Genomic DNA, 18,619 nt, shown 5'->3' on the forward strand with positions numbered 1-18,619 from the left:
CTGAGAAAAGTTTGCAAAATCCTTTATGGTTTGAGACCTTAAGTTGCAATATTCAGTTTTTTTGCATCCAGCCATGACTGCCCCCATTAGTGAGTAATTCAGTTTTTCTGGATGGGTGATGTTTGCAATCCGATCTTGTCCTTTTTGGATTTTAATTGTTACTGATGAAACACCAGCCTCAGCTGGGCCTGATCCTCGCAAAGCTTCCAAGTGCTCCCTGAACAAAAGTGACCAGTAAATTATTTCCAACTCCTCTGGTCAGAGCTTTTTTCTCTGAGCTGGTGATTTGTATTCAAATTCATTGTTATTTCTTCTTGGTATTATGGCAGTGTCTAAAGACATAAACCCATATTGAGAGCTCACTGTGCTGACACTGTAATATGCATAGAGATGCTCTGTGCAACATGTTAGAGAATCCAGGGATGTAAAAGAAAGCAATTTTCCGTTTTAGAGACAAGAAGCTAAGAACAAAGGAGAATTACATGCTCTGCAGGCACAACAGCTTTGTCTTCTTCCCCCTTGCCCTTTATAATCGTGTCAAAATAGGCTATTTAGGTCATTTACATGCCATGTCTATCACAGCCTTTTAAAATGTAAAAGTGACAAAGTATACCAAATAAAGTTTAATTAGCATAGCAACTGAAGACTCGTGAGCATCACCGAAATGCATTAGGGCTAATATTGTGGGAGGTCTAGCTATGGGATTACTCAGCTGAGATTGCCAGTGCATAGCTGATCTGGCTATTTCAAATTATCAGAACCTAATTAAATGAAAACATATGAGCAGATAATTAATGGAGCTGTTGGCTAGAAAATCCTCCAATATTAAATCAAAAGTTTCCTTTAGGGGCAATTAAAACACAGTGAATATATCTTAGGCTCTGTGTTAATCATCAGTATTGTAAGTGAATCTGATATTGGCCTGGAGGAGGATTTTAAAACTGAGGTTTTGTCATGAACTTTCCAAAGTTCATGTAGGGTCTTCAAGCCCTGTACAGCTTCCCCCAGTGTCCTATCTCCAGCTGCAAATCAATGAGGCCGTTCTTAGCCTACACATATGAGTTATTTAATTGCTCTTAAAAGTTACAACCTGATTACAGAATATCGACGAGCTTTGGAGGACTGAAGGGGAGAAATCCTGCCCTTGCTGCCGAGCTCCCAGCCCCAAACTCCTTTGACTCCAGGAGTGTGTTTTAGAGAGTAACGGCTTCTTCTCACTGTCCCACAGCCATTAGTATGGGCTGTGGTTTTGGTTCCTGACCATGTGGCTTGGCTCTGTTAAAACAGCTGTTGTCCAGCTACAGCCTGCTTTTCTGAGGGGTCTGGATCGCTCAGCATCGATGGCTTGTCTTCATCTTTATTTACTGCTTTTCTAAGTATAGCTATTTTCAAATTTAATTTGGGATGATGATGTGGATAAAAGTGTTAAATACCCTGGGACCAAGGTCTGATCTCAGCAGGAACCCTCTGGAAATGTACTGACTCAATGGTTTCTATTTAAAATTAGATTTTGACACCTGTCAGACAGTTTTTTTATTGAATGTGTGTTTTGGTCATTTCATATCATTCTGGTTTTTCAATCAAAATATCAGCCGCCTTGCAGAAGTCTGTTCCACAGACACTGTTATCCATGTTAACCACATCTGTTGTCTCAAAGATAGAAGGTTGTTTGACAGACTCTGTTTTCCACGAAACCTTGTTGATTGCCATTACTTATTTCCTTTCTTTCTTAATCATGTCCTGTCTCTGCTATTCCATTATTTTGCTGGGAAAGACGCCAGGATGACAGGCTTATAATTATCTGGGTCACCCCATTTATCCTTTCTAAACATCCTTTTCTGGAACTTTCCCATTGTTCCACACTTTTTTTGAAAATGAACATCCAACAGTCCAGAAAGTCTTCAGCCTTTCTTAAACATTTTGAAGCAAGTATTTGGATGTGTTGACTTGAAAAACGAGAGGCCAGGGATCTAACATCATCCTAAGTAGACACTGCGGTGAAAAGTGTGCTGGTGTTATCTGGTGTTTGTGAGTCGATGCTCTGCTGCTTTCCCAGAGCCCTCAGAAGCCCTCGGTCCTGAAATGCTTCAGGAGCAATCCTGTTCTTCCTGTGTTACTGCTGTTCCTGCAGACAGATCTGTCACTGCTCTCCAGTAGTGCCATCGTTACAATTCCCTTTCTTCTTAATAACGCTTTTTGGTTAGATATACCATTTTTTTAAAAGTTAAAAAATCACAAGTTAACAAAAACATTTGCTTTCTTGACCAAGTCGTTTGGCTTGTTTTTCAAACTTCTTGGGAGCAACAAGTGAGCTGCAAATTTATGGATGTAGCATGAGCAAGTGAACCCATTTCTGTAATGGGTTTGTGTCTTTTTGCACAGACGGCTGTCCACAGTCACTTGTTCTCTATCTTGCTGGTTTGTGGGGCTACCAGGTTTCTGGACAAAAGGCTTCGCTTTGCATCTGAGGGTTTGACTTGTCCATGTTCTGTTTCATTTTAAATTCTAATCCCAGACTTGAGAAAAAATTCCCACCTTCTGCACTGAATGACATTGTAGGTCTTCCGAAGAAAGTTATTGATTTCCCTTCCTCCAAACAGGGTTGTAAAATCTATTATAGTAATGGGCATAAATAGGATATTTTACATATAATGGTGCAGGAATGTTTTAAGTGTCTTGTGACAGCTGTAAACTGTGTCTTTCCTCTTTTAGGGTGGTTGGTGGCTTCGAGACTCTGACTGCTATGGAGAATGTGGAAAGTGACCCAAAAACCGACCGTCCCAAGGTATGTGTGGAGCACCAGAGGCTGTGCAGGAAGGAAGGAACATGTGGCCTCGTGTGACAGTGTGACACTTCTCTGAAAGCTGAGCTTGGGGGAGATGGCACAACTTAATCAGCAGATTGATTTGCTCTTCTTCTCTTCTGCTCCCAGGAAGAAATAAGAATTGAGACCACAACCGTTTTTGTTGATCCGTATGAAGAGGCAGACGCCCAGGTGAGGATAGTCGGTTGGCTTTTTTGAAAGGCCAGAGCTCTACTTTGGAGGACTTCGTAACTTAATGCCTTTTCTTTGAACATGGGCAGCCCGCGGGCCCATAGGCTTGCAAGCTAAGAGTAAAAGCCTGCCATTCGGCATTGCCTTGGGTGCCAGGGTCATCACCGCTCTTTCGGTGGAGAATCTTGTAACCAAGTCTGGCACAGCTCCCAGTCCATCACGCTTGCAATGGCTTCCTTTCCAGATGCCCACAGTAGCTGTGGGTGGCTGCAAGTGAGAAGAGAGAAGTTTTGTTATAATGGCTGCAGACAGCCTGTTTGTAGTGGCCCTTGAGGTCTGTCTCCTCAAGCCTGCCCTGTAATCATAGCAGCGCTGATTGCTGGTTTAGAGTGCGCTAAAGCTGCAGAGAATTGTAGACATTTTCTCCTTACTCTTGACTGGTCCTTGCAACAGATTGCACTCTTTGCTTCCCACAGGTTGCTGCAGAAAGAGAGAAGGTCCAGCTAGAAGAACAAGCAGCCAAAACAAAAGCTGAGGTGGTCCCACCAAAGAAAGAGGTCCAGACTCCTAAAACTTACCGGCAGGGGATTGGAAAATACATTAACATGGCTGCAGCGTGAGTTCACTGCCCGTCTGATCTTTGTTGAGTGTTTCGGTTGCCATTCCTGCTGGATGCTGGCCCTGTCCAGTGCCACTGCTCAGATGTTTGCTTTGTGCCAGCAGGCTTTGCAAAGACACCTTCATGCAGTCCTAACAGTCAAGAGTACCCTCTACTTCTGTTGTTTTCCAAGATTATAAGTTAACTGAGCTTTTCTTTTAGCATTCTAACATGACCAAGTTAGTCTTTAACAGCGTGTGCTGACTTGAGAACTGTAGATATGCTGCACAACTCAGAAGTCCTTGAGGAACTGTACTGTGTCACTTCCTGCACCATCTTTTATTCTCTTCCTCTTCTGCAGCTATTTCTAAAGGCCACAGTCCCACAGACGTTTCTCTTTTAGCAGCTCCTCTCCTGCACGAAGTAGTTGCCTTAAGCCTGTATCAGTCTGCTGATCTGGTTCCATGTTCAGCTGCACAAACTGTTGTACCAGCACAACTGAAATGGGTGGAAAGGGGAGCAGGTTCCCAGGCTTGCCGTGGGAGCACAGAGTGTCTGGCGAGTAGCTCCAGGGTGCCTGGCTGGTTGTACAGGCTTCTAAAGCATCCTCTTCCAGACACCCTTTGTACACCCATCGGGATTGGCAGCAGCACTTTGCTTTCCTAAGGACAGTACAGAATCCCACCTGAGTGGCAGCTTTGCATGAGTTTTGGATAAATTAAAATAAATGCCTTCCATTTGATATTTCATAGGCTTCTCTAAAAGCATTTGCAAAAATGCTGTTGTCTGTCTGCTGCACAGAGGTGTGTATTTATGCATACACAGATCTGACAGATCTGGACAGCTATTTAATCAGCTTGTATATGCCTTTGTGACTTACAGGCATTTGCATACCTGTGAGAAGAAAAATGCGTTAGCCCATGTATGTCAGTTTGGTGTGTCGGTTACAAACTACTGCTTGTCCCTTAAAATATTATGTTCAGCTTAAAAGTACTGCCATTCTGCACTGTATTTACTGAGGAAGGCCAGGCAGAGTTTGCAGCTCTGTGGAAAAGGTCAAGTAGAATGGAAAGGACTTCTCATTTTCTTGCCTAGTCCTTCACTCATTGCAGCCTGCCTTGAAACTGGGAGTTTGGTCTGTAGCAGCCCCTTGGCAGGTTCAGGGCTCTCAGTTCTCCCTATCGGCTACTGATACCTGACAATAAAACCACAGTATGTGAGCAGGCTGCATAGTGTTTCCATGGGCTTGCAAACTCTGCTCGAAAAAGGCTGAGAATAGCAGCAGTGACTGCAACAGGCTGTGCTCAAGAAACAGGAAAGGATCTGAAAAATTTGCCCAGCTGCTTTACACCTAATTCCTCATAATTCCTTTTGCTGCCACAAATGCAGGTGAGAAGGTGGGGGAAGAACTTGTGGCTCACATTTTCATCGTGACTGTGCTTAAAAAGCACAGCTGTTAAATCTTCAGCTCTGGCCTGGAGAATGTGTTGGGTTTTGAACACATTCCTGGAGGTGTTAAAAGCCTGACCTGAACCATCCCCACCGACTGACACTCTTTCTTTCTTTTTGGGTGTGCCAGAGGCCCCCATCCCCACCCCGCTGTGGTCCCCATGCTGGCACAGAGCTGTACTCCTCTCTAATTGATAAGGGATGGGAGAGGAGAGGCATCCAGCTGCCCTGGTCCCCCTGAACAGTAAATAGTCCCTGAGAGTTGTTTTCCTTTTGGCTCCAGGAAGCGCAGCATGGAAGATGATGGACCCTCAACCAGCACAGCTGCAAAGAAAGAGAAAAAGAGCACAGGCTTCGGGGACTTCAGCTCCTGGTAACAGCGCGGGGAGCCCAGCACTGGAGCAGCGCAGCAGAAAGAAAAGGCGGCCTCCCACGTGTCCCCGAAGAGCCCGAAAGACAGTCTGTCCTGGGGAGGGAAGGCACCAGCCTGCCCTTCCACTGCAGAAGAAAACCGTTGCTTTGTTAAGGCTGGTTAATGTGGCTTTGTTTTCTAAAGAGCTGCGTTCCCCCCACTGCATCTTCCTCGAAGGCCTTTTTGTTGTTGTTTTGCTAAGCTGGGAGCAGGCAGCCCCACTCCGCTGGGGATTAGCTGGAGCCTTTCTCGGCTTGGCTGGCAGCGGACCAGGCAGAGCCCAGCCTCGCAGGACGCTACTTCAGTGAACAGCTATGTCGGTGAAAGAGCTCCTTTTACAGGTAATTGTTTCCAGACCGGCCACGTCTGCCAATAAAGAAATGAATGTGCTGGGGCAGCGCCTGTGCTGCTGTAGTGCTTGGCGGAGGGGAGGAGAGGGCTCCAGCCCATCCTGCCCTGCCCTTCCAGCTGCCTTGTGCGAGTTCTCAACAAGGACCAATTCTGTCTCTTGCTCTTTATTGGCCTGGCGGGACTGACAGCTGTCAGTCTCTGCAGGGCCTCGCTTGCTCCAAAATGAGCTCTCTCTGCACCCATGTAGCTTTCTGACAGCCTGGGAAGCAGCAACTTGAGATGGGGAGCCTGGGGTGGCTGCACCACTTGTTCCTCCTATGACTGGACTTCCCTGAGCCCCTGCTCAGCCAGTGGGGCCAGGATGCACCAGTTCAAACCTGCCCTCAGGTCCCAGAAGGTGCAGCCTGGAGCAGCTGCAGGAATAGAAACTACTTTTTTTTAAACCATCCCTAAAGCCTGCTCCGTGCAGGGGAACACACTCTGTAGTCTGAGCCTGCTCCGTGCAGGGGAACACACACTGTAGTCTGCCCTGACATCAGGCTTCCCATCGTTAGGGAAAGCCATATAATATAGCTGGCAGGTGTTCCAGATATTTCTGTTGCTTACCCACAAATTATTAGGAAGTTTAGTAAAAGCCTGATGGCTTGAAGATGTATCATCTGTGTTTTAATCCAACAACGTATGTGTGTTGCCATCACTTATGCATAGAAGGCTAGATCCTGAACATTACTTTTCAGTTCATCTTAGGCGTTTTCAAATGACAGAAATACCCTCTCTACCTCTCTGTGTGGCTGAGGGGATAGTTTTGTAATCAGCTTTGTAACAATACATTTATATTGGTGGTTTCATGTTTTAAGAGAAGATTCCATTTATATTAAATTGCTGTACAAACTTTTGGTAAAATGTTTTGCATTAAATGGTTTTATTTTCTTCTGAGTGCTTGCCTTGGACTGTTAAACTGTCATCTCCAGGATCATGGCATTGCGAAGTTGATTGTTACATGAGGAAATGATTCATTCCTACTTTTTAAGATGCTCATAAGGAACTCTGGGATCTTTGCGGATATGATTACATCTTTGTTAAATCATAGGAAGTTCAGACTAGTCTGAAAGAAGAATGGGGGGGGTTGTTTTGCAACATTTTGCAGTGTATAAGTTTGAAATAATACATACTTGATTCCTGGAACAGGGAATATGACGGTACTTTCCTCAAGCCGAGTTTCTTGTATTGAAACCTCTTGTTCCTCCTGGACTGGCCTTTTCCAGATAAATTGCTATTGATCCCTTCTACCTAACCCATTTTTGAGTCGTATGGTTCACAGCACTACTAGAGCTGAAATAGCCAGTTTGATGAAATCCTTAAAAGTAAAATGCCTTTTTTTTTACTAGATTAAAATGGATATTATTATGAAAGACTGCTGCCCTTCCAAGCACGGCCTTCGCACTGCCCCTTTCATTACAATTTCCCACCGTAACATCAGACACAAAAGAGCAATTTCCTGGCTTCTAGGGAGGGCTGAGTGTAAACCTTTTAGTTTTGCTCTGAGCAGGGGTGAAGCTCTTCAGCCTCTGTTCACTGCTTGACCTGGATCCAGTTCACAGCAGTTCTGCTGCTGTTGGTTCCTCCCCAGGGTGCTGCAGTGGGGTGTGGGGCTCAAGCCATTTGGCTGAGGCTTTGTGCCCATCGGCAGCTGCTCTGAGGTTTGCACCAAGAGCTTCTACAGGGCGACAGAAACACTGGTGCTTCTGCAGCACATTTTTCTTCTGAATTCCCCCCTTTCTCCTCCTTCCCACACCTGTATTTTTGCATATGTGGTCAATTTTGTTTTAACTTCAGCTTATCTTCCAATCGACAAAACCACAGGGACTATGTGACACAAGCTTTTCTCTAAAAGATGAATGAAAATGGTGAACCATACTCAGGGGGACATAAGGTGGTTGTCCAGAGAGCAGCGCAACGTGGTGTAGCCCTGTCTTTTGCAAAACCTGGCTCTTCGCTGGGTGACTTGCAGAGTTTCCACTAGGTGAGTCAGAAAAGGTGAGGAAGGAGGCTTTGCTGAAACCTTTTCTGCCCCTTTCATTGCTTGGTTCTCCAGCAAGGATGGTGTGTTAAGGGAACAACCAAACCGGGTCCTGCTGTGGCTGGAGGAATAGGCAGGAATTGTGCAGCTTTACTATAGAAAATCACTCCTGCTGTGCTATTTGTAAGTACATTTTTACATTCTTTGTCTTTGACACTTTTCCAGTAAATGTCCTTAGAAAGAAAAAGTAGGATTTTAACCAGAGACTGAAATAGCTTTTGTCTGGCCTTGGCCAGAATAACACCGGCGCTCTCTTACTTTGCATTGCTCCATACCAGAGGCACTGGGTGACCAGTAAATTCAGTTTCCTGAGATCTGGCACTGTAGCAGCAACCACCACAAGCATAAAACATCCTCAGGAAGGTGGTGGCATGTGGAGTGGGCTGGCAGCTGTGACCGCTTGTTTCCATACAGCTTCACAAAGACATGGGGTTCACAGGAGACTCAGCTCTTCACCTTTGCTTTTTCTGGTGTGGATTCAGCCCAGCCTCTCAAGGACTGTAGTATTGTTTGCGTGGGCAACAGCACTAATTGAATGGTTTTCAGGCTAAATTGCTGAAACTCTGTTTACATATTTACCAAGAAAAAAAGCTCAAAATATTGTTGTTCAGTTTTATTTTGCCTGTTTCCCACTGGCTTGAATTGTTCCAGCCCACTCCTCTGGAAGCAGGAGCTCATTCAAGCAATTGCTCTGCTTCAGCATCGTGTGGTGGATTGTACTGGTGCCCATCTCACATGAGGCCATGAATTGTGAGTCATGTGTGTTCAAACTCTGTGTTTCAAGGTCTCCAAGAAAATCCTGCTTCTCCCTCCAGTCAGGGACCCAGCAATGAGCGTTCCCCAGAGCCCAAGCCACTCTCAGCCATAAGGGCAAGGGGCTCCATGGGGTGGAGCAGAAGCACGTGCAGAATTCAGTCCAACTCATTTCCCATCTGTGCTCAATTTACTCCCGTTTACCACTTCTTACTGTGAACTGAGAACTGAAAACCGCAGAGAACACACCTCCACCAGGTACTGCTCCAGGCAAAGGGCCGTCATATCCTCTTGAGCCTGACCAGTGGGCACAGAGAAGATGTTGAGGCCCTGGACCAGCTGCTCTTGGGATGCTGTTGGTATGAGAAGCAGAGCAGAGATGAACGGACAGAGACAGCCTGGAGGAGGCTGTGATGGTCAGTACGATGGGGATGCCAAGTGTGCCAGAACACCTTGCTGGAGCCTGATGTGCAGGCTGCAGCAATCAGACCCTTGAGGTGGCTGCTGGACCCACCGGCAGCGGAGACAAAGCAGAGGAGATGAGAGAAATGCCAGGGCTGCTTGGGGATCTCACTGGGTGCATCACAGAGGTGGCACATCCCTGCCCTGAGGCAGCCGCCCACACTGGTGCCTCCAGCCTGCACAGGTGTCCTTGGGAGCCTTGCAGAGGGGAACCAAATACCTGCTAGGATACATTCTGCTTTCTGGGGCTTTCTGGGCCAATTTCTAGCAGGTTTTGCAGAGGTTTCCCAATCTTTGGTGCCTCCATGTGCACCTGCCATGCGGCATATGCCTGTGTGTTGGCTCCAGTACCGACCTACTGACCCCAGCCTCTGCTGGGGCTGCTGAGCTCTGTTTCTGTGTTTTTTAACCCAGATTGGCCCCAGAGACCTGAGTGAGAAGCCAGGATGAGCCCTCACTTCCCTGCCTAGGCAAGGGGCATTTGTGCCCCTTTGGTTCCCTGGCCTTTGATTCGATGTCGATGGTCTGAGCTTTGGTGTAGCGTGTGGATGGGCTTAGAGGGAGGTACAAGGTTTCGGTTCAAAAGCAGCAGCGTGCTGGTTTAATGCTGCCTGCACTGCTGCGTTGAGGGCGTGTTCCATGTCACCTGAATCCTGGACATGGGTAGCAGACGGCCAGGGGTAAAGCAAAAGCAGTGAAGGGCTCAAGTGCTAAATGCAGCCAATCCATGGCCGATCCCTTCATGGTGCCGCTCAGCAGGAAGGGGAAGGCCCAGCACAACAGAGCCAGCGGGTGCCAGTGGGTCGGTGCTGCTGCAGGTGGTGGATGAAGCCAGTGCTCAGACACTGGGTGAGAAATACCACATGTTTCTGGAAACCCCCCGCCACCCGTCGGCAGTGCTGTTTGGAAGGAACAGGATGCTGGAAATCTTGCACCAGGAAGCAGCTTTTATAAGCAAAAGGGGGGGATTTGCCAAACACAACCCCCCCTACACGTTTCAACACTGTTTGCTTTGGAGAAGGCAAACAAACTAAATCGGACCAAGCAGGAAGGAGGTGGGCAGCTGCCCGCCCTGACCGGCAACGGGTTACACCGCTCGGCATGGCCAGGGATTTCTCGCTTCCTCTCTTTCTTCGGAAAGTGAATGTTATTCCAGGAGTCGCAGAGGATCTGACTGCCCTGTGCTGTGACTGCAGGGAAGGGGCTGGAGCCAAGGCTGCGCTTGGAGCTTGGTGAGCACAGCCCTGCTGCTCCAGCACACACACCTCCATGGCAGTGACATCCAACCCCCTCGGCTCAGACAGGGGTGTCCCCATCCCTGCCACCCACAGGGACTGGGACCCCCGCTGCGGTGCAAGGCTGTGACCAGGCTGCAGTGCTGGGGGGGACAACGGCGTGCCATCACACCCCCTGCCCTGCCACCCAGCCGCCAGCATCCACCTGCCCATCCCACATGCTGCTTTAGCTCACCAACCCAGCACAAACAGCCAGTGGCAGGTTTGCTTCTTGCACCTTAAACCCTGCAGCAGAAAACACCTCTAAAAAGGCAAAAGGAGCTCAATGGGTAGATTGGAGAGGAGAGAGGATCCCAATGGGGTCAGCCCTACCCAGTGCTAGTGTGAAAGCCACCATGGCAGCTCAGTCCCTTCCACGCTCTCACAGCCCTGACCTCCTGCACCACCTTTGGGCAGCCTGGGCAGGTTTGGGGAGGTTCCAGCCATGGCTGCTGATGCCCAATGAGCAGCAGTTGTGGCCATGCAGTGGCGTGGGCGACCACACTGCACACGTCCCACACCCAACCCCTTTGTTGGGAGGCAGCAGTAGCAGCATTAGTGCAGGGCACGGTAGCTGCTATGCTGGGGGGGCTGCAGGGAGCTGTGAGCACTATGGGGGACTGCGGGGAGCTGTGAGGGGCTGCGCATGGTGCCTTGGCATGGCCGGCACTGACTCACCCTCCGCTGAGCTCAGGCGCTGCAGCCCGGTGACTTCATCCACTGGAAACAGCAACTGAGGAGGAACCTTCTCTCTGCCACCACCATACCCGTATAGACACAGGCACTCGCTGCTGCCTGCACCTCTGCCTGTCCTGCTGCCTGCACTGCTGCCTGCACCCCAGCCGCAGGGGCTGGTTGAGCCCCACGGCAGGGGCAGCCCTCCCATCTGGGACTGCAGTGTCCCTCCAGGCAGGTTTGGTCCCTGGCTGGGCTGGGAAGGGCAGAGCAGCCAGAGGGACTCTGGGAAGGGCTGGATCAGTCTATCTGCCCAAGGAAGCACTGGGCACCAGGTTTGTATCACAGGGCTGTGCACAGAGCAGCTTCCCAGGCCCTTCTGCTGTTCCTGACATCACAGAGAGGCCAAATATTCCCTTTTACACAGAAAAAAAGGCTCATCTGCAATCACAGCAGACTGTGTTTGACAACTCATAACTTAATGACTTTAAAAAAATAGCCACAGCCTGTTTTAAACACTGGTCGAGGTCTCCTCTACCACTCTCCCTGGAAAGCCTTCCAAGCTCTCACTTTTCTGATATTAGATACTTTCTCTAATCTTTGGCCTCCATTTATTAATGGCTAATTATATCTATTTGCTTTTGTGCCAACATTGTCCTTTAGCTTGAATAGCTTTTTTCCCTCCCTAATGCTCGCTTCTCAGTGCTATTTATAGGCAGCAATTGTATCCCCCTCCGCAGCCGCTGTTTTGCTTGGCTCTACAGGCTGTGTCCCTTCAGCCTCAAAATGGACCCGTCACCCTCCTGCCTCCCTCAGCATCCCTTCCCCAAGCAGAGGGTTTCGGACGGGCTCCCAGTCTGTGCCTGGGTCTGGCAGAAACCAACTGGGTGGCAGCGCTGGCTGGGATGCGTTAGGGCAGAAGGCCGGGGCAGAGCCGTGTGCCCACAGGGAGCCCTGTGGGGTTATTTTTTAGGCAGCCTCATGGGGTTACTTTTTTAGGCAAAGGCCAAGGACCACTCCAGGCTCCCAATTCCCTTCCCTGTTGCTCCCACCCATTTCTCTGGGAGGAGAGCGAGCACCCAGCAGCACAGCCCACCGAGGCAGCACGGGGAGCCGTGTGATTTCTATCTGCACTTTCATCCCAGGATGAAAGGGATGATAGAAAACATTTGTTTTTATGATAAAAGCAATTGACCCGGGAGGAATCTGCCTCCCCAGGGTGGCCTGCAGCAAATTGCGGAGATAAGGCACTGACACGCAACAAACGCCAAGTGCTTCCAAGTCTCTGAGCGGCTGCGGAGCAAATCCCTCCCCACGTGGAAGGAAACCCGTGTTGGGCTTCCATGGCTGCTCTTGAGCCCGGATAACACGGCTGCTGGTGATTTTGGTGGATTTTGGTGGGGCCAGGAAGATGTGCGGAGAAGGACACTATTTTATTTTTTATTAATGAATGGCCAGATTTTTTTATTACAGACATCTTCACCACAGATCTCAGTCAAGCTTTTAATAGATGAGTTCCTTGCCAATGGCAATTGCAAATTGATTGCAGCAGAAATGGCAAGTGAAGACAAATATAGTGCAGGCTGCCTGCAGGGAGAGTGCACGGAGGAAACTTTGAATGCTATTTTTGGTGCTTTGTCTCTACCACTTACAGTATTTCTAATCTTTATTTCTCCTTAAAAAACATGTTTAGGGTTGTGATTTTGTTGTTGTTGTTAAGAAAAATTCCTTTCTCCAGAGAAAAGGTCGGGTGCCGTATCCATGCCCAGCTCTGTGGGAGGGCAAAGGTGCTGGTGATGCTGCCTCCATCCCCTCTGCTGGGACCAAAACCCGGCCTGTCACTCTCCAAGCCACGGCACAAAGGGTGATAGAGCCAAACCCTGATTTCACCCCAATCCATGGGAAACTTGTGGGGAGTATGGGAAAGTTCAGCGTGCTCACTAATAAAAAAAGGAAACCCTCCCATGCTGCCAAGCCACTGCTGCACCATGGGGGCCGGCAGCGGATGCTCCAGCCCTGCAGCAAGCTCCACCGCTCAGCACCAATGCACTGAGTTTTGCACAGTCCCGGCCAGCACCAGAAGCTGTAGTGGCCCGACATTCCTGAAACACAGGGGGACTCGTTTGGGTCCTGCGGGCAGGAACACATATGTTGGAGACCAACTGTGAGGAGACAGGGAGCACTGGAAATCATTCTGATTACTTGGCAGAGTGGAAAAACATTCCTTGTTATTGTTGTGGTTAAGGAGCCACGGCCAGGTGACACTAGAGTGATGTTAAAGGCTTTATGGCGTTGATGCCCTAAAGTTCTTGGCCTCTGCTCATCCCCTCACAGCCTCCACCTCAGGGGATGATTTGGGACACGGTGGCAGATTGAGGCACATCCCAGGATGATCAGCAGAGGTGCAGAGGCGTCTTACTAACACGTGTGCCCGTGGGTGTGAGAGACAAGGCTGCAGTTATAAATAAAGGAGCAGAAACGCTAATAAAAGTGACAAGCAAGAACAGGGAAGATCTGGGTTTAACCATAGGAAAACTGAATAAAAGCAGCTCACGGCAGGGCTGGCCATGACTGCCACAACATTGGTCCCGCACTTTCCGTGTCCGCCTGGCAAGCTGCGGAGTTTGCAGCAGCTCAGCGGGACCATCACCTTCTCCGAGGATCTGGCAGCATTTTGGACCATAGGATAGGGTTTGTTTGCCTCAGTGGGAGTCTCCTCTGTATGAGAAGCCCCAGATGCTCTTCTGCTGTCTTTTTACACATTCACATTTGCGCAGACCCCATTTTGCCTTGATTTGATCAAGCTGCAATCTGGCATTTGCAAAACATCCCCCTCTTTCCCATCTTTGCTTCTAAATAACCTAAAGGGCCCAATTCCATCACCATGCTGGATGGTACTGCAGTTAAAGATAACAAAAACGGGAGAAAGAAATCGTTCATCTGTGGCTCATTGAGCTCTTTAGCAGAGAGCACCTGTGGCCCTTCCGTAGCCAGCCAGGCTGACGCTGTGTGTGTTGTGCAGGGCTCAGCTTTGTCCACCTGAAGCTGGGGCAGCTGCAGCTGCCGAGCAACCCCAGGAAACAGTTAAAAAAAAAAAAAGAGGCCTTTTTTTGGTGCAACCTGTGTCTGCCCAGCCTCACTATGGGACAAGGCTGCAGGCAATGCCACCACTGAACAGCCAAACCCCTTTCTGGGGCCGCAGAGGCAGCAGCTCAGCCCCCCCAGGAGGTTATTTCGCAAGAGAAGTCAGCTTGTGGAGGAGGTTTTCATGGCTGGGGATCAAAGTTCTTGGCACTTGCCCAGTTTCCCAGTGTTTAGCTGTTGCACAGCACGGGTTTGCAGCTGGGTTTGTGGGCCAGCGCCACAGTGGGGAGCGGGGAGCCCAGGGCTTGCAGGGGAACAAAGGCTCAGCCATCCCAGCGCCGGGATGCTGGGGCCAGCCCGCTTGCCTCTCCCACAGCCACTGCCACCACCAGGCACCCTGAGCGGCATAGAAATGGGGGTCGAGCCCTGTGGCCACCCCCAGAGAGGGCAAGGAGAGCCTGGGGTGCTGGGGAAAAGGGTTGTCGGTGAATGGGACTCTCAAGCTTTAACGAAGGGAAGCAGCTTTTCTTTACGAGGAGATTGAGGCATCGTGTCCAGGTCTTGCAGGCATCCTGGCTGGGTGCTGGCCATTCCCTGCCCCTGCCTGGACAACACCAGCCTCACCCTAGGCAATAAACCTGATTTCTCTATCATGCTCCATGTGGACCAGTCCTGGGCTGTCTCTTGGTCCCCATCATTCCCAGGTGCTCAGCTGTATAAGTTTGGTTTTCACTGTGCTTTCCGGCCACAGGCCTTGCAGAGCTCTGCAAAGAGGCAGGCAGAGATACAAGGAAGATGTCAGCTAAATTTTACAGCTTTGATTATTTGAGACAATGTATTTATATAGTGAATAACCTGGAGGGTCACATTATAAGACATTGATGTATTTCTCCCCCATAAAGCAAACAGTGTGCTTATCCATGCCAGGTCTGCGGGGATGCTGGGTGGCATCGGCTGCAGGTGGGGATCGCTGGGGCAGAGCTCATCTCCCTCACCAGCCTCACACCCATTGCAAACAAGGAAACTGGTTCACACAAACCAACCCCACCTCGCCAGGGCTCAGTTAAACTTTCCCAGCTCCATCTCTGCCCATCACAGGGGGGCTTTTCCCAGGTCTGCTCTTGCAGGGGCACATCTGGGCCCCCTCCAACGCCCTTATCCCACAGGACCAGGAAGGTTGGGAACTTTTTCTTTCCAGAATAAATGTATTTCTGGAAAATTCCCATTCTAAAGCGCTGATCTATAAGCCCTATCTGTCCGTGTTGCTTTTGCATTTCATCCAGCCATATTTCCATAAACAACTATTTGGAGGTGGGTCCAATTGTCACCTCCCAGTGACACCTGATGTCACCTACTGTCCCCATCACTATCCAGGGCTGAGAGAGCACAGCTTGCTCACATCATCCCTAATCCCTGGCTGCATCACTGCCGGACACTTTGTCAGCAGACATTGGGCTGGCAGGAAACCAAGCTGGCACTTGCAACAGAAAAGGGTAGAAAACTGATGGTTATGGGGCCAGAAGCTGTTCCTGCTGTATTATTATTGGCAACCTCTGTTATAAAAAAAAAAAGCCAAAATTAAGAATAGACGTAAAGAGCAACATGTTTTTTTTCTCCACCCAGCTGAGCTGTCAAGAATAAATCTTTGGGTTTGTTTTTTTTTGCAAATGCTCAGCGAGGCTGGGGAAATCTGCTGGGAGCCAGAGCGCTCAGGTCAGGGCTGTCCTGCCAAGAGACGATTACAGCCTGTCCTGGGGACAGAGGAGCAGGGAACAGGGCCAGGAGTGGCTTCAGAAGGTGTCTCAAGTCCAGGAGTAAGATTACAGGCTGCGAGCTCAGCAAAACCCTCACTGTCCGGGCAGCACCTGAAACCTTTCCAGCAAGGAAAGCACCGGCTGAGCACCCCTGTGCCCAGCAAAGGGCCCTCCCAGCAGCAGCGGGGCAGGGAGGCTCCGGCAGCCCCTGCGAGGACACAGCAGATACTCAGGGAAGAATTAATCAGTCACTGCACAGCATTTCTACCCAGCACTGGAATGAAGGGTCTTGGCTCCCAGCCATGTCTGTGTCACCTGTCCCCAGGGCTGGGCTGCTTAGAGGTGGTTCCCCCCCACCAGGTCCCGGCCTCCTGCCTGGAGATGCGCAGATGCAAGACAAACATCTTTGCAGTCTGTGAGCTCCCCATAAAAGCAACGATCACAGTTTACATTGTGCCTGTCTTAAAAAAAAAAAAGGCATTGGAAGAGTAGGTTAAGCATGCAGTTCAGCAAAGTGCCTGGGGTTTATTGCAGCAATTAATCTGTAACAAAACAAGCTATGCATTGCTATAGCTTGGCCTGATATTTTTTAGCGTGTGTGTTTTTTTCCAAGGGTGAGGGCTTGCAAGCGCCCTGCTCACGGTCGCAGGGCTGCTGACTCTGTCGAGGAATTGGTGCCAGCCTGAGCTCCATTCAGCACGGGGCTGGCTCTGCCACCTCCGTGCCCCTGCCACGCTTTCATCTTCCATTAAAATCAAGCCTGTAGTGCAACGAGGCCGCAGGGAGCAACAGCAAAGCCAAAGCGGATGCCACTCAGCACTCACACGGGGGAGACAATCGTCCGGGATGGTGGCAGGGTGCTGAGCGACGTGGAGCAGAGAGGATGGTCCTCAGCTCCATGTCCCAGCCCACTGAGTGGCTTCAGCATCCATCCCATAACCTGCCCACACACGGGCAGGTCCCTGCCCGGAGCTGCAGGCAGTCCAGGCACAGACATTTTCAGGTGGGTTTTAGGCAGCCAGGTGGTGCCAACCACCGGGAGGTTTCCCCAGGAGGATGGAGCCCACCTCTGCTTCTTGGTCCAGAGCCTCGGGGGATCAAATATTTATGCAGCTTGGCTTCACGTAAAACGGGACAAAGAGGCAAAAATGGGAAAAAAAATGAGGAAGAGAAGTAACCAGCAGCTCTACTGATTCTGCAGCTGGCTGTTGGTGCCCAGGAAGCCCCGCTGGGCCAGCCCAGGAGCAGGTTTTGCCGACTCGTGATGTGAAAACTGGAGGTGCTGGCACAGCCTGTCTGCCGCCCTCGGCTCTCGTACATAATTCAAATTAGGGACCTACTGCACGGCTCAGAGGAGATAAGCTTGGTTTTCAGAACTGACATCCACAGAAACCAGAGAAGTTTCCATGAAGCCCTTCACACAGACGGTGCTGGTTAAAGCCCCAGCTCTTGTTACAAGCCTTGGGATTTTTGAGTGGCAAAAACACAGCGTGTAAATGCTCACTAACAGGCGCCAAAACTACAGCTCGTACAGTCAGAGGGGGTGGATGTTGCACCTTGAAGCAGCCAGGCTGCCTCTCAGGCAGCCACAGGCTCCAGAGCTGCTCCTTTTCCCCAGGAAAGCGATCTTGCACCAGCCCGCAAAGCCAGGCCACTGTATTGCTGGACACTAGTGGCTCACAAAACCAGTAACTGCTCCTGGCTGTCAGACTTGGTCTGATTGTGGCACAGCAGAAAAGCAGCAAGAGGCAAGAAGGGGAGAGGAAAGGGGAAAAAAAGGAAAAAGAAAAAAAAAAAAGGAAAAAACGAGACAGAAAAAAAGGCAAAGATGAAAGAAAAGCCAAGAGATGCAAAGTAAAGCAGTGGCAAGGGGAGGGGTTGCTGTGTGGTTGGGGGTGCAGTCAGGGCTGGAGAAGGGCTCCTGGGGCTCCCAGCCCCCCGAGGAGGATGGCTACCCACATCCCATTGCTGCAGCTGCATTTCAGGTTATGCTCATTGCACTTGAATAATTTTTCTTACAGCGCCGCTAGCCTGAGCATCTAACGGCCCCAGCACAGCACCCGGCAGCTTGTTTCCCTGTGTCGGGGCTGGTTTCCAGCGGGAGCTCCCAGTGCTGCCCGCTAGCCTGCCCTGCGCCAGGGCTGGCAGCCGCTGAGCCGTGCCCGGACACTGCGGGTGCACACAGGACGTCCTCACGGGCTCTGGGGCTCCATTCGCCAGCTTGTGCACACAGGCTGCATCCCTGTGTGCTGTTTTGAAGGGCTGTTTTGCCTCTATAGCTCAAATGGGAAAAGCAAAGATTAAAAAACACTCTCCACCCTCTGACACAGCTGCAAACACTTTGTCATGCAAACCTCCTCGTAATGGTCCCTGCTGTGTTGATTTAACAAGCCCTGTGGACTGGGTTTCTGCTTGCCAAGATGGCCACTGGATTTCTAGGAAACCAACAGATGAGGTAGGCACTTTTGCTCTAGCTTGTGGCCTGGGGTGAGCAGATGCTGCGTAGGGGACAAGGACCATACGTGCCAGCCACACTGTTCCGTGCCGGGCAGGGACAAAAAGCCCTTGACCAGATGAAGCTGCTGCTGCCAAGGTGAGAAACAAGTGAGACATCCACACCCAGAGCCCTGAGCAGCAAAATGAGTCACTGCCTGGTGCCGGCAGCATCCAGCACTGGGGACATGCTGGCCCTGTGCCCCCACAGGGTCTTATCTGGGCAAGGGTGGGCAGCT

General features: G+C 50.1%; 1 protein-coding gene across 1 annotated transcript in view; it reads left to right on the forward strand.

Moving 5' to 3' along the window:
• Window positions 1–6,639, forward strand: part of PPIL2 (peptidylprolyl isomerase like 2) — a 71,236-nt gene extending 64,597 nt beyond the window's left edge. The window contains exons 17-20 of the mRNA XM_080355502.1: window positions 2,713–2,785; window positions 2,933–2,995; window positions 3,472–3,611; window positions 5,326–6,639. Of these exons, the coding sequence (XP_080211628.1) occupies window positions 2,713–2,785; window positions 2,933–2,995; window positions 3,472–3,611; window positions 5,326–5,419 (370 nt within the window). The 3' untranslated portion in view covers window positions 5,420–6,639. The remainder of the gene's footprint in view (window positions 1–2,712; window positions 2,786–2,932; window positions 2,996–3,471; window positions 3,612–5,325) is intronic.
• The last annotated feature ends 11,980 nt before the right edge of the window (window positions 6,640–18,619 follow it).

Source organism: Nesoenas mayeri, assembly GCF_963082525.1.
Source record: "Nesoenas mayeri genome assembly, chromosome: 17".
In the NCBI taxonomy this organism is placed as follows: Eukaryota; Metazoa; Chordata; class Aves; order Columbiformes; family Columbidae; genus Nesoenas; species Nesoenas mayeri.